At 31.2% G+C, this 15,670-nt stretch overlaps 1 protein-coding gene across 1 annotated transcript in view; it reads right to left on the bottom strand.

The window, feature by feature from the left end:
• The window catches only part of LOC143057529 (uncharacterized), a 34,383-nt gene extending 19,011 nt beyond the window's left edge, over positions 1 to 15,372 (bottom strand). Inside the window, exons 1-11 of the mRNA XM_076230840.1 lie at positions 15,317 to 15,372; positions 13,402 to 13,590; positions 10,761 to 10,907; positions 9,901 to 10,020; positions 9,421 to 9,714; positions 8,923 to 9,058; positions 6,638 to 6,869; positions 4,086 to 4,238; positions 2,496 to 2,841; positions 1,405 to 1,699; positions 188 to 314 (exon numbers count right to left, since the gene is read on the bottom strand). Coding sequence (XP_076086955.1) covers positions 188 to 314; positions 1,405 to 1,699; positions 2,496 to 2,841; positions 4,086 to 4,238; positions 6,638 to 6,869; positions 8,923 to 9,058; positions 9,421 to 9,714; positions 9,901 to 10,020; positions 10,761 to 10,907; positions 13,402 to 13,590; positions 15,317 to 15,356 — 2,079 coding nt within the window. The 5' untranslated portion in view covers positions 15,357 to 15,372. The remainder of the gene's footprint in view (positions 1 to 187; positions 315 to 1,404; positions 1,700 to 2,495; positions 2,842 to 4,085; positions 4,239 to 6,637; positions 6,870 to 8,922; positions 9,059 to 9,420; positions 9,715 to 9,900; positions 10,021 to 10,760; positions 10,908 to 13,401; positions 13,591 to 15,316) is intronic.
• Positions 15,373 to 15,670: the final 298 nt, after the last annotated feature.

The following is a 15,670-nucleotide window of genomic DNA, read 5'->3' as shown; positions in this document are numbered from 1 at the left end:
TTTAAAAGACAGAAACATGAAATACAGGTTTTGCATAAATAAACGAACATTTTTTTACTGCTCTCATTAAAAATCATAACACAAATTCATTAATTGCAATTTGTATATTCAATAAACTAAATGACAATTCAAGAATGTATAGTTATGTTGGACTAGGTATTAGTATATCAAATAATTGTATTAGCACCTGTGTCTCGCCTTGGCCTGGTAAGTCAATTTCTCCATGAATGATATTAATCCCACTGTAGTTACTGTACAACCTCCATTTTAATTGACTTATTCCACTATGATAATCATAGGCATCCCATTCAATCCTGAAAGACAAGTATCATAAAACAATGACATATGTACTGTATGTAGTATCACGATGGTTCATTCAGACAGTTAGAAATAAAAACGTAAATGGCAGTAATCAACATGTCAGTGTGAAAATCACAAAATCTCGATTCTAAAATATAGTTTACTTATACTATACAAAAAATATACAATTTACCTGTGATAAATGCATACAAATCTTTTATCTTTTTTAAAAAAAAGTTCATGTCTAACTAGTTCAATAAAAATCCCTAATTAACTTCAACTTCGTATATGTACTTTATGCACGTCTGGCGTACCAATTTAAATCAATATCGGTATACATGATGAGTTTATTCACAACAACTTGGTCGATGCCACAGCTGCATTGTTGTTGTTTCCTCCCCGAGGGTAATACCAGTTTAGTGGTCATCACTTTTGTGCTCATATAAATTATCACTGATATCGCCATAATGTGCTCATATACATTTTCACTGATATTCGTCATTATTATAAATCAAATGATCAAAAAACTTTGAATTTTTGAAATACTAAGGCTTTTCTTCCACCGAAAATTTGGAATTTTGGATCTTAACTGTTTTGTTTTTGTTTTTAATTTTAGCGTCACTGATGAGACTTTTGTAGACGAAACACGCTTCTGGCTTGCAAATTCAAAATTAATCATGGTATATAAAATAAGTTCATCTACATGCAAAAACAAATAATCTGTATATCTTTACTTACAGTATTCTCTAAAGGATTTATAATTTTCTTTTGAAAACAGACTTTGTAATTGATTATTATTTTGATTTTTTTTAATAAATAGTAACTTACTCACAAAATTGGAAAGTAGTTCTTTGGAAATGAACATGGAATGAGGTAGATAAAAAATTATTCCTAGACATATGCGTCTATGGGTTGTGTTAAAAATGAGTACCACTTCCTACGTGTATGTCCAGCCTACAGAGCTGTTTTTTCTTTCGAATTTGTCATCGAGAGAAAGCAACGAGTTAACTTACATTTTAAACAAATAACTGCAAAATTATTATCACTTTTTACTCATAAAGAATATCCAATTATCTGTTGTATGAAAATGAAAGTTTTTCTTACGTCATTTCGTTCAATTCTTTCAAGCTGTGAACGGCAGTGTCAATACGATCTCCTTTCGTTAGCCACAAATTAGAAATAACTGGTGGCGTTGAATCTTTGTAAGTGATTATCGTCTCATCTCTGTAGTTTTCCAGAATATCAAATGCTCTTATTGTTGTTTTAAGTTGGTCCCCATCATCCCACGTTACATTTCGAACCGTAAATTGTGCATATACATTTGATACAACCGTAAATTTCGAACTTGATTTGAGCTTGGTACCATTAACATCATGGACAATTTCAAACCTTACAATACCTATTTCAAAGATACATTGATTACGTTGTTTTAAAATGACGATAACTACTGTTTTATCTCTTTATTTCCTATCAAATATATTTAATCTCTTTGGTAAAACAAATCTACATAAATATGTTAAGTATCGTGCCAAGATTTTCCTCAAATTCTGCACAACAGACTTTATTTGATCACTCAGACGTATTACGTTCGTGCAAACATCCTATAGAGCAAATTATACTGATGGTTCATATTGACCATTTCGTATATGGACGTGTTCTAAGCGACACCTATATGCAGGTCATAAATTACTTTGTTTAATGAAATCGAATCTTTAACTACTTATGGGTGTCGTAGGAGGTTCACGGATTTTCAATGGAGGATTCCTTGGCATGGTAAAATGATGTTCGGCACAAATGAATGTTGTAATTTATCCGAAAAAAGGTCTAAAGTGTACTGCTGAAACAGAGGTATCTACAGTTTTTTTAATGGCTTTTTTATTTCTTAATCTAAGTTACAACGTAAATCTATTTTTAACTATTACTAATAAAATTGAGAATGGAAATAGGGAATGTGTCAAAGAGACAACAACCCGACCATAGAACAGACACCAGGAGAAGATCACCAACAGTTTTTCAATGCAGCCAGAAATTCCCGCACCCGGAGGCATCCTTAGACTGTGTTCATCCTACTATGTTTTTGATCTATCTGTGTCAACCTCCGTTTTAAGCTTGTTAAAAAAATACATTTTGGTCATCTACAGTTTCATAATAATCTTTGTTTGTGCTATTCAAATGTAACTATTTTGCGTAATTACCTTTTACATTCGGAACATTATTTACGGTGCGTTTACCACTAATGTCATCGTATGTCGACAGAATATTTGGGTGTGGTTGAACAGTCGCAAGCCACTTGTATTTTACATGATCAGTTTTTATAAATATGTCCTTCCATTCCACTTCAATGAGAGGACTGGAATCAGTTATCCATCTTCTTTCAAGGTAATATTTTGTATTTTTCACTTTTATTTGTCCTTTGCCTAGATCGATCGTATCGTTGTTGTCATAGAGAACAAATGCCCTTGCAGTCTCATAATTTCCTGCCATATCAAAGCAAAAAAGATGCACAGCATATATTCCTGGCTTTGTCACTTCTACTTTGCTCTGAAATAATAATTGCATCAAAAAGGAAAAGGGTGATATATAAACTCATCATAGATACCAGGATTAAATTTTGTATTAAAGTCAGACGCGCGTTTCGTCTACAAAAGACTCATCAGTGACGCTCGAATCCAAAAAAGTTTAAAAGGCCAAATAAAGAACGAAGTTGAAGAGCAATTAGAACCAAAACTCCTAAAAGTTTAGCCAAATATAGCTAAGGTAATCTATTCCTGATATCATATAAATGTGCGAAACTAATTAACCAGTACAAGTTACATATTTGGGGCTAAATTTTAAAGACCAAAATTCTTTGTTTAGCGTCTACATTTAAAATGGATTGAAACTTTTCATTATCAAAATTAATTCCCTAAAACGTAGTACTTGTTTAAACATATGTTATTTCGATAGTATATGCGTCTAAATAAGTGTAGTTAATGTAGATATATGTCTAACTTCTATAACTTCTATATCATCTTGTCTCTGGAGAAAATTATCTTATTGGCAATTATACCACATGTTATTTCTATATAAGTATCCGGTAGCGGGTCATTGGATTTTTGTGAACATGAATATTTGCAATTATTTCAGTAAAGAAGCTAACGTATGATAGATAAGATGGGGGTTCTATTTGGGATTCGGTTAGCAGTAATGATCTTAGGATATCCTTCACGGACATGAATAATGGCAATTTGAATTTATTTGCACATGCAAGTAGGTGTTTTGTAAACTTCATTTTCCAAATGTGAGATAAGTAGTTTCAAAACCGATTTAAACTATTTAAATTTCTTAATTTTTCAGCTCTCGAAAGATCAACTGAGATTGTGATGCTATATATCTTCAAACAACACAATTCGTTTAATTCAAAATGCCTTATTTTTCATGAAATATATAAATACCCTGTATTATTGACATACTAGGATCAGATGTAGAATACTGTAATATAATGATCTATAGTCATAGTGTTATGGTATGTCTTCTTGCAATCAACATTCATTTTTCCCATATGATTTCATTTGAATTTATTTTTAAGAAGATTATTGACTTAAATTACATTGATACTGAGGGGTCGAAAACTACAGGAGCAACCATCGTGAATCTAACGATTAGTCTTCAAATTCGTATCCTATTATGTTTTGTTTATTTTGCAAATATCACATCAATATGAAACATGGAATGACAAATTCAGCCATGTGATCAAATCAAAATTTAGATTTACTATGAACGTTTTATATTATCATACGACATACCGATCGACCTTTAATGCTTTTTACATGCATGACTGGTGCCGTATTTTCTCTTAATTCAAGTCCAGCAGTTTCCAATTCAAATACTTCAATTTCGTAGTAATCTACTCCAGAAAGATCATCTGACCAATTGTTCCAATGCACATCGATAACACGCTGCAAATGTCAATTAGTTGTGTTGGATAATTACATTAACTCAAATTATCTACAATTATGACACAAGAAGAATATTTTATTTTTAATCAAATTGATTTTATGCAAAGGATGAATTTTGTTTAAAAAAATCATTTCAAACATTATCTTCAGCTGTTATATTCAAGTAATGGTGATTTCATAGCTTGCCTCGATCCTTATTATATAATTGCCTTCATATTTTAATCCTTCGTATTCAACATGTTAAAATCAAAAGAATTTCTTTAAGAGAAAATGTTTTAGTTGAAATTGTTAAGCGATAGTATCAACGAAAAAATTGCAATTATCTAAGTGAAAATGGTTGAATTGGTCATTTCAGGGGGACAAATTACAATTGCGGATGTGTTCACATTTTACCATAATGTTACCCAGCATATCAAGTTTTGCAAACAGGGTATGGCATCATCAAGATGGTTGCTGTTGCCATGGAAACTGATAAAATGTGAAAAAAAAATGCAAATTCTAAATCTTTCATTATAAGACCTAGCTGGATGAAACTTTATGGTAATGTTCCTTTGTATGTCTAGATGTTGTGACAATATTAGGAAATTCCAAAATGGCCGCCATTGTCATGGAAACAGAGCGAAAGTTTAACATTGGCCCTATGGGAAAACACATCGAAGATGCATTTCCTGCAAAAATATAAGATCAAACCTTCTACAACTTTATGGATATCTAACATGGCATGTCAAAAAGTGGCACTAGTCTTTGGAATTTTGGAAATGGAACCCGTTACCATGGAAATAGCAAAAATTTCAAAAATTTCAAAATGCTCCAAAATTATGGAAACTTTACAAGAATGTTAATAGACATCTGTAGATGAGTTCTTTGACTTGGGAATTTTCAAAAATGGCTGCCGCTCACCTGGCAATGGGGAAGGGTGCCATCCGCTATTGCTTGCAATGGCAAATCTAGTTGTTTTTGCTTTTTAACGTCTCTATCTTTCTCTTATAGTGTTCCGGATGATAGAGAGAAAAAGAAATACACGATAAACAATCGTCAATCAAGGACAACAATTTATATAAGGAATTAACTGACATTTGGCAATTATGACTTATTTGCGGATTCGGTCTTGCTGAACTTTTTAGCCCTCTAAATTTCTATTTACCAATAGTTAAAGTTTCAAGATAAAAAGCAAGAGCAAAAATGCAGATGCAGATTTTACATTGCTGTGCTGATATATAGAGTAATTGTTTTTAGTCTTTAGCGGCGTCCAAAAAAACTTCACTCTGTGGTTTAAGTTATTGAAAGTTTTTTGAAATTTTAATTACTTTCTTAAACTATCCTGGATTTCAACCATACTTGGACAGAAGAGATGATTATGATCATATTAAGATAGTATCCAGAAGACATTTTGTAAAAAAAATCTTGTTTATCCGTATTTTACTTATAAATGGACTGAGATTTTGTGCCAGTTAACATCACATTCACTCTGTGAATAAAGTTTTTAAAATAATAATTACTTTCTTAAACATTCCCTGATTTGTGCCAAACTTGGACAGAAGCTTGAATGTTTTTGATCAAAATCTAGAATGAAATTTTGTAAAAATGTATTTCTTGTTTTTCCGTATATTACTTATAAATGGACATAGTATTTTCTTCAAGTTAACATTACACATGCTTCATCCAGTCTGCAGTTAAAGTTTAAAAAAGCGAGACATATTCATTCCGTCGTCGTCGGAAATCTGTAACTCTATTACGTGCATTCCCCTATCACACTAAACACATAGAGAAAAGCAAAAGAATTCGAGACACTGGATTCCGCGGAAACCTTTCGATTTTTTTTTTAATATTGTAGTGTTTTTTTTACACTTTTTAGGCGTTTATATAATTTATTTACTTCTCATAACGATCGATCTAGCACCTTCGAGAAAAATAGTTGACTAATATCTAAACGTTTTATATGATATATATATATATATATATTTCACTTAAGAATTGTAGAATGATATGCTCATATAGATATGTGTGTTATTTTTTTAAAAGATTGAATTGTGAATCAATGTATGCAGCATTCAGTTATTCCAAACATGATTTTAATGCGTTCCAACAGTAAAGTATTATATATTTTTGACTGGTTATTAGTATTTTGATATGGGAAATATCATTTCCAGAAAGGTTTTTCGGAAAGAAAAATGTGAATTATATGATAATCAGGCGCTTTTTAAGAATTCAGTTAGCAATATACTATGTCAATCTATGATGGATTTGATTGGCCTCTTGTTTTTATATATTATTCCTATTTTTACCTGACAGTGTACTTTTGAAAAAATGAGGTGTATTTTACAACTCAAAAAAAAACTAAATTTTGTTAATATTATACTTGCTATGAGTTCAGTATTAAAGGATAAAATTATACTAACAGATTTTGATGTATCAGGTACATAGAGAGGTAGAGAATCACAAAACGATTTAATGCAATAATAGTATGGTAGCTCTGTATCCCAGTGAATCTTGTAAGATTCGACCGTTTTTATTCCCTTCAAATTAACCGACAGCGTAGGCCACTTCTTAACAATTTTGTAACGGTGTCTGTCATCTCTGTTCTCGTATACATAATATCCTCCATTTTCAAGCTCAACTAATATTGTTAACCTATAAATTGAATATCACAAGAACTTAAATATAAAGTTTATTTTAAAAATGTGATAAGGAAAGGATGGTTATTTCAATTGTATGCATATACTGTATCATTATGTAACAATTCATAGTATGCCACTATTCTGAAAACCATTTTAAATCTTATTTTATATAATTACGTTGCCCTTTGACATGTTGACCTCACTGTTTTAAGTGACCGTGATCTTAACCATTGACCTTTTAAACAAAAATTATTTATGCTCCTTCCATTTTTCTCAATCTATCACCTGTATAAGTATTTCAATCCACAAGTGAAAACTGATTAACCATGCGGAAACCTTTTTTTTTTTTGTAACAGTTAGCTTGACATTGTCCTATTAACCAACAATCAAATACATTCTTTTTCTTTGCTACATTATCCATCGGTATATATATCCTTCTTTCAAATAATGCATGGAATACTTAAGTTATTAGTTTTTGATGGGGTTAGTATATTTTTCATTTTAGTTTTCTTTTCTGCTTTTTTTTAACTTGATTGTTTTTCATGATTAAAATGAAAAATAGATACAGATGGAATGTAGAGAAGAAGAAGAATCTTTTCGATTCTTTTGGTCAATAGGTCAATGAAAAGGTCACTGTTTCAAAAGAGAGAATTGGTTTCCGCATGGTATTGTCAGTTTGCACATTTCGTCATTGTTTGTTTTAATCTGCCACGACATTGCCAGTTTCTCTCGACCTACGAAAATTCGTAAGCACATTGGAACCATCCGCTTATTGTGATCATCAGCACCCCTTCTCTTTTCTTTCCACATAGTCTTTCTTTTTTTAAAATATGAGGAAAACGTTTGTTTAGATATAACGAATATTAAATATGATGTCGAGTACATCAGCAGCAGTGTTGGCCTGGTACAAGTTAAACCTCTGCATCTAGTTTCTGTACGTCCAACACGTGTTTCCGGATTCAGCTTCCTGAAAGACTGTATGTAGTTCATGCTAAGTAATTATACGTATATTTTTGGTCCTCAATGCTCTTCAACTTTGTACTTGTTTTGGCTTTCGAACTTTTTTGATCTGAGCGTCCTGATTAGTCTTGCGTAGACAAAACGCGTGTCTGACGTATTATACGCCCAGGAGTAGATTACCTTAGCCGTATTTGGCACAACTTTTTGGAATTTTGGGTCTTCAATGCTCTTCAACTTTGTATTTGTTTGGCTTTTAAACTTTTTTGATCTGAGCGTCACTGATGAGTCTTATGTAGACGAAACGCGCGTCTGGCGTATTAAATTATAATCCTGGTACCTTTGATAACTGTATTAAATTATAAACCTGGTACCTTTTAATAGCTATTATTTGTGTGTTTCTCTGTCCTATATATTCTCCCATTTATTTGTAGTGTAGTCCTGTTATGTCATGTTGTCATTTGAACTATATTCAACATTAACAAAAAAGCGGGAGGTTTGACTAGCCACAAAACCAGGTTCAACCGACCATTTTTTTCTTAAAATATCATGTACCAAGTCAGGAAAATAGCCATCTTTATATTATTATACTTTGTTTCTGTGTGTATTACTTTTTAGTGTTGTGTTTCTGTTGTGTCTTAAGTTCTCCTCTTATATATGATCTGTTTCCCTCAGTTTTAGTTTGTAACCCGGATTTTTTTTTCTCAATCGATTTATGAATTTCGAACAGCGGTATTCTACTGTTGCCTTTATTTACTTGTTGTAAAAAAATTGAAAAAAAAAACATAATGTATTTCCTTGATGACAAAAAAAACCATCCGAGATACAAAATTCAGAATCAAAATATTTTAATCATGTTTCATGTTATATTTTTTTTTAATTCTAAATAGAGCCACACCTTATCTTCGATCGATTTTCAATTTTCACTAGCGACAAAAAATGAAAATGAAACATATAGTTATATTTCGACAGAATTAGTTCAGAACTACAAATCGAAAACTATTCAACCATAATTGAGTCTTTGAGAAAAACTGTAGTCTTTGAGAAAAACTATATAGCCTTGGATACAACAGTATAGATTACGTTGTAAATATTTGTAGTGTACTTACTCATCATTATGTCTAAACTGGTCTGCAAATTTTAAACTTTTTTGACAGCGAAACTCTGACTTGACTGGGAAAGGCGAAGTTAGTGTCATATCAATTTGGCAATTTTCATTGAAAATGGATACAGTTGCAACATGGTCTGAAATAAATGTATAATTGTTAATTAAGCAATTATGTAAATCGTCTTGTCAAGGAACATTCGTTGATATAACAAGTCAAAATTAAAACTGGTACATAGTATAATAATGTCAATTTGATGTCATCTCCATATCAATTTTGGAGACAAAAATGTAATCCTATCAAATTAAACTTTCAAATAAAGATGATATAAAAAATCTATTATACTGTTTTGTATATCGATATTGATTTGAATATTTCAAATAAAAACTTTTTTATAAAATCTATTACTGTGGTTAGAAAATAATTCTTTCTAACCAGTATTTAAAATAAGCAAATTATGCAAGTAAACTACGTTTTATGTAGAAGATAAAAAAAAATTACCTCTGATTAACATAGCTTTCATCCCGCCTGAAATAATACCATACTTAAATTCGGTAACATAATGCGTCAGAATTTTGCCATTTATGGTATCAGTGTGTTCACCAAACTTTGGTATATTTCCTGTTGCATTGTAAATTGCTCCTAGAGAAAATTCCATTGTATTCAATTGTCTATTATTGGTCCATTTCTTTGGAACGTTCCTGGGGCTATTCACATTTTCTGGAGATGACACCGTAGTGTTTTCTGCATCCATGAAGATCACTTGGGCATGGAGTACATCGATTGCTTTTGTTACTGCAAAATACATGTAAAACATAATTAGCTTTATTGTATGGCACATATCATGATCCGAGATCTTATTCACACCACCTTTACCCAAGATTTGATTGTTGATATCATACCGGTAGATGTAGTAATGAAGTTTCGATGAATATTTGGCATTGTTATTACGAGCGCTATAAATGTTTATATTTTACTTACTTTCAATACAGTGGCTTGATGGACTACCGAAACCTTCAGTACAAACACATGTATCTGCATACTCGTCCGAACAATAACCAGGAAAACATCTGGTACTGTCTGGTCTCCAGGAACAAGTCTCTGTATATGATTTAAATGCATTAAGTTTCTCTGTGTATAATAATCAAACCATTCTTAAATTGATATCAACGATATTGAAAGAATTATTCCTTCAAGAAGGACTTTTCTTTCGTATTGCACATTTCAATGTTATTTTTTTTCTCTTATACAAGGGTGCAGTAAATCGAAAAGATTTGATTAACATCGTTGTTGTGTATGAGCTCATTCAGACTAGGGGGAGCTAGACTGTTTATCATTTTAAATGTATCTATTGCGTAGTCGTTCACATGCGTTTAATTGTAAGAGAAATTCAATGCTTGTGAGCTTTACAAAGAAATGTATCGTTAATCATTGAATATAAATCGCAGAGTTCTCTTCTGATTTTTTCCCTATTTTATTTTCATTTAATTCACGTAAATGCAAAGAAATGGACAAAACGTAAATCTTATCCAGTTTAAAGTGTGTGAAAAAAAGTTACTTTGTTTAATTTTGATAAAATACCAATACTGTATACACTAGATTTTTTTTCTTCAAAATGTTCAATTGTTGTGATGCCTTTCTACATAGTGTTTGGTCATGATAATTTGATTTTTGTAGTAGTCTGAATTTATTTGGAAAAGTTCATATCAATGTCACATGAAATATCAACATAAAAACGTAGGAAAGCAAAAGGAAAATGCGAAGTCTTGTACACTATAGGATTATACTACACGAAATGATTCTTTTTTAAGTACGTTTTGAAATTGCAATTTAACACTCACTTTCACATGCAATGGTTATGGTGTTGTACTTATAGGCTCGTTCATAACGTATATTATCATTTTCATATTTACAATACACACATTCGTTCCCATGTCCATGAGGCGAGTGGCAGCTTCTATAGTCACACATTGGTATATATGGGCATACTGAAAAAAAATTTCAACTCATATGAATGTCTCTAGATCACTAAATAGTTTAAACAAAAATAGTTGGTATAGTTGTATTGCTATTCTTATGAAATATCTTGATATAGATCTTAAACTTGTTAAAAATTCAAAGATGGATTTAAAATCACTAATTTACCGGAAATTAAAACAGAAATATTCTTGTATCTGGAAATCTGAACTTTACAATGATAGACAAAATAAACAGCATGGAAATAAACTAAACTTACAGATTATTTAAAGAAAATATTTATATGGAAAAGTACTTATTAATTTTAAATGAGGATGAAAGGCGACTACTCACTAAGTTCAGAGTCAGTGCACATAAATTAGAAATTGAAAGAGGCAGATATGTGGGGCTTCGAGTGGAGGATAGAATATGTAAATTATGTAACACTGAAGTTGAAGATGAAATTCATTTTCTTCTTCAGTGTCCTGTTTTAGAAAATAAAAGATCTGAATATATAGACTACTTAAATAGGGTTAACAAAAACTTTAAAAGCCTCCCAAATAAATCAAAATTAATATGGTTAATGTCATCTGAGGATAATGTTATAATTAAAAAAGTAAGTTTATTATTGTGTACTTTATTCAAAGAGAGAAAATTAATTCTAGATACAGTTAAGTCACCGGTAGTTTGTCCATCTATATTATATTGTAAAACTATATATATATATATATATATATATATATATATATCTTTTCTGCAGAATTTATTTGGTTGAAAAAGACTTGACTTTGTTTAATTGTTAAATAATCAATGTAATCAATATGTAATCATTTGTATGAAATTGAACTTAATTGTACTGCTCAAATTATTGGGCGTCATAATTGACAATAAAAAACTTTGTATTGTATTGTATTGTATCATAGGTACCAAGCTAAAAACGTTGCGACTCAACAACAAGTAGTTTTGATTTATCAGTATGGTCTTAATTTCATTTTCTTCCTCATATTTAACGCGCTCGATTTCTTTTTCATCACCTAAAAAGATTCAAAAATGTAATATTCCTCTTATCCGTGTATTTCATTTCAAGCTTGTTTGACCTGGCACGTTATGTGCATATGTTTCAATCCAACAAGGTTCATATGTTCATTTGTGAAAATAATCAATATCAAACCTTTAATTTGGCATCAGTAACAGCATATGTTTATTTGAAAATCATTAGCTGGACAGTTCATAAGTTATTGCATGGAACCGACTTAACATACCCTGTCAAGTTTATCAACGACCATAACTCATGAACGGCAAACTGAAATTCGTCAATATCAAATTTAAACTCCAGTTTGTCATTCGCAATTACATATCAAAACTTTAAAAGCATTGGATAAAAATATCTATTGCCAGGAAACAACAAGTAAGCTTTCCAATCTGTCAAGGACCTTAGCTCATGACTGTCAATAGGGAAATTAGTCAATATCGAACTTGGCCTCAATTTGAGTATCATTAATTTGAACAGTATATAAGGTAGTGCTCGAACACGACAAAAAGCATTATTTTCTAATATATCAAGAACTCCTAAACGGCAAGAGTAAAAATTAACCATATCAAACGTCACTTGCATTTTGTCATAATTAACAACATAATTCATATTTTAAAAGCATTGGTTGAACTGTTGTACCGAAACGATATAACTGAATGTTTTTGTCCAACCTATCAAGGAAAAAAACTCCTGAACAGTTACAGTAATACTCGTCAGTTTTGTAATCCCATTTTGGTAATATAAAATTAAACTTTTAAGAATTAAGGCTGATTCAGAAGATATTGCACTGAAACGTCAAATAGCTCCATTTACCAATCTATCAAGGACCATAACTCCTTACCTTAAAAGCGAGCCTCGTTCATACTGAACCTGACTTCCATCATGTCATCAGTAAAAACATATTAGAAATTTGAAAAGCAATGGTTATAAGACTTAGTTATTGCATGGAAACTGTTGGTAGAGGTCTACCTGCCGGTGTTTATAGACCGCAGTATTCTTTTAATGACCAAAGTTTTCAGTCGCCGCTTTTTATATATCATCTATACTATATCTGACACATTTTTCTTAATGGGCTACCTGAAGCCAGAATTGTTCGCTGTGTTGAAGACCTATTGGTAGCCTTGGGCTGTTCTGTTCTTTTGTCATGTTGTTGTCTCTTTGAAATATTCCCCAATACCATTCTCAGTTTTATTTGATAGATTTATTGTAACATTTTCAAAAAGACTGCATCTCCGGAAGTATAAATGTTTTATTTAGGTTTTTTTCAATATTAAGGTACAGTTCAAAGAGTTCTAAATGCATACAAAGTTTTATAAAAACCCGAAATATTTTTCCAACCACACATTCTTTGTTTCTTTTGCGCTAGCTTTATACGTCCGAGTCAATTTTATATTTTGCATCATTTCTTTTGAACAAAATGTCAGACGGAAATTGAAGCATGATAATATTGTTCTAACTTGAGAGAGAAAAGAATTTAAAAAGGATAGACTCACTTTTACAGTATCCATCAGTATGATCTGCATAAAATCCCTTGTTGCAGCATTCACATTTATTTGGTAAAACACAAGTTCCGCCACTATTTCTTTCTACATATAATGAATTCCTGTCGGGGACGCTGTCATTCGTATAGTGTAAATTACATGCCCCGTCTGTACTGGTTTTGGTCAGTCTATTGCATTGAGCTTTAAAAAAAGAGATCTTAGTAATACATTTATTACATATCATTCCATATGAAGATATAGCTTACCGACTTGTCAGATTTCGTGCGTTATTCTTAAAAAAAGTTGTTGCAAGTGGCAGATCTATGCATGGTAGTTTCTATCAAAGTAATTCGCGATCGATTAAAGTTATGTACTAGTAAAACGAGTTTCTAGTGATAATTTTAAGGCTAATTAACTTTTTGTGATTTTGTGCTGTAAATACTTTTCCGAGTGTAACATTGACAAACAATCAACACAGACTCATGGAGCCCATGAAGATGGTAAAATATCGGGGTTTTTTTGTGTTTTTTTTATATACTGTAGTTCCATGCGTTTCAATAAGTTCATCAAACTTTGTCTTGGCAGTTGATGATTTGGTGAATTTTTTTTTTCCGAATGGATTTAATATCTTCTTTCTATATCGATTACCTTCTCTTGCAAATTTTTCCTTTTACACTTGCATTTCTAACGAGACATGGCATTGTTATGGTGACTGAATAAGGAAAAGCTTTCGATGAATTAAGAGTACGAGAAGACTATAACTCAGACGCATGCACTAACATTAATGAAGGTTTAGGATAACATATGAGATTTTCTTTCAAAGATAGTATATTTATACTTGTTTAATAGCTGTTCAGGTATACACATTTTTTTCTGTTCAGTTTAAAGAATCGTAAGACTTATAGATATAGAGCTTTACATCTTTGTCAAGAAAATAGATTACAAAAGTCAACGAGACAACCCTCCACCAAGACCAAACTACATAATAGTTAACAACTATACATGTTGCTCATCGTACTACTCTTTAGCAATAGGGCATGGTCTTCAAACGTTAACCTGTTGATGCCTACTCTGTTTTTTATAGTTTTAATCTGTTGCTGTCTCGTCAACAAAACCCTCATCTAATTATATGTACAGAATTCACATACTTCACTCAATAAATATTACCAAAAATAATTACCAGTTCCGTTCGCGAAAAATACTTTTTATTTAATAATTTTCACATGCAAGGCGAATATCCAGAAAGTTCTATTCGGTATCTAAATGGCATGAAACATTTGTTTACGTTACGTTTGTTGGAGACAATTTTACTCAAAGATGTGGTAGAAAGAAAGTTCAAGATAAGTCTTAAAGAAGAAACATTTCTCATGAAAAAAAATTAACAAACCACTGGAGGAATGTGTGACGAACATAATAAGATCATGCAACTAATATAAAAAATTAAAGTATCGACAGACAAAAAGTAGCTTTCTTACTTTTAAACCATCACAAGGAAAAGTCCGAACGAATACAGTCATAATTCTACATGTTCAGAAGTTCCTGCATATCATTAATTTTATATCTGATGTGTTGCGCGCACATAAATCTTATTATGTATCGGGTTTTTTTTTATCTTCCACAAGTTTGGATATTGTGCTGCCATGTAACTATCAGTCCCCAGGGGTACCATCCACTCAATAGCCAGTGTATGCGTACTTGCATAATTTTAATGACACATTTTGCTAAACTTGGTAAACGAATATTTCTTATAGGCAAAGAGGACCTTAGACGATTTTTACTGATCTATTTCAATAAGCCTGCACTTTCTAAAATTTTAATCAAGAAAGTACCTAGTAAATGTTCCAGAAACCTTTACTTATATTTTGGGCTGTTATGTGCTGTTTTTTAATGGAAACGAGCCTTTTTATGAATACCATAGACTATTTACCTAGACAGGAAGATCCTCCATATCCATTACAACACTCCATTTTGTAATAAATTTGCATGCTAAAAGCAAAAAAAAAAGAGTAATCAATTTATTATCCTTTATAACACTAAAATGCATATTGTAGCAAGGATGACAACTGTATATCTTTATCCAAACTCGTATTTTTGTAAGCTAAGTTTTTCTTCCACATAAGAAACTAAATAGCATTTTTTTTTTATATTGCTGCTATTAATTTTGCATATAAATGTAGAAAAATTGATTTGAATTTACGATTAGAAACCATAATTTGATAGATGTTTTATCATATAGTATACATTTATTAATTATGATGCACACGTGTGAGATTATTTGTAT

Source organism: Mytilus galloprovincialis, chromosome 13, assembly GCF_965363235.1.
Source record: "Mytilus galloprovincialis chromosome 13, xbMytGall1.hap1.1, whole genome shotgun sequence".
Classification (NCBI taxonomy): Eukaryota; Metazoa; Mollusca; class Bivalvia; order Mytilida; family Mytilidae; genus Mytilus; species Mytilus galloprovincialis.
The sequence above is the reverse complement of the archived record's forward strand: the minus strand, read 5'-3'. Positions and strand labels throughout refer to the sequence as shown.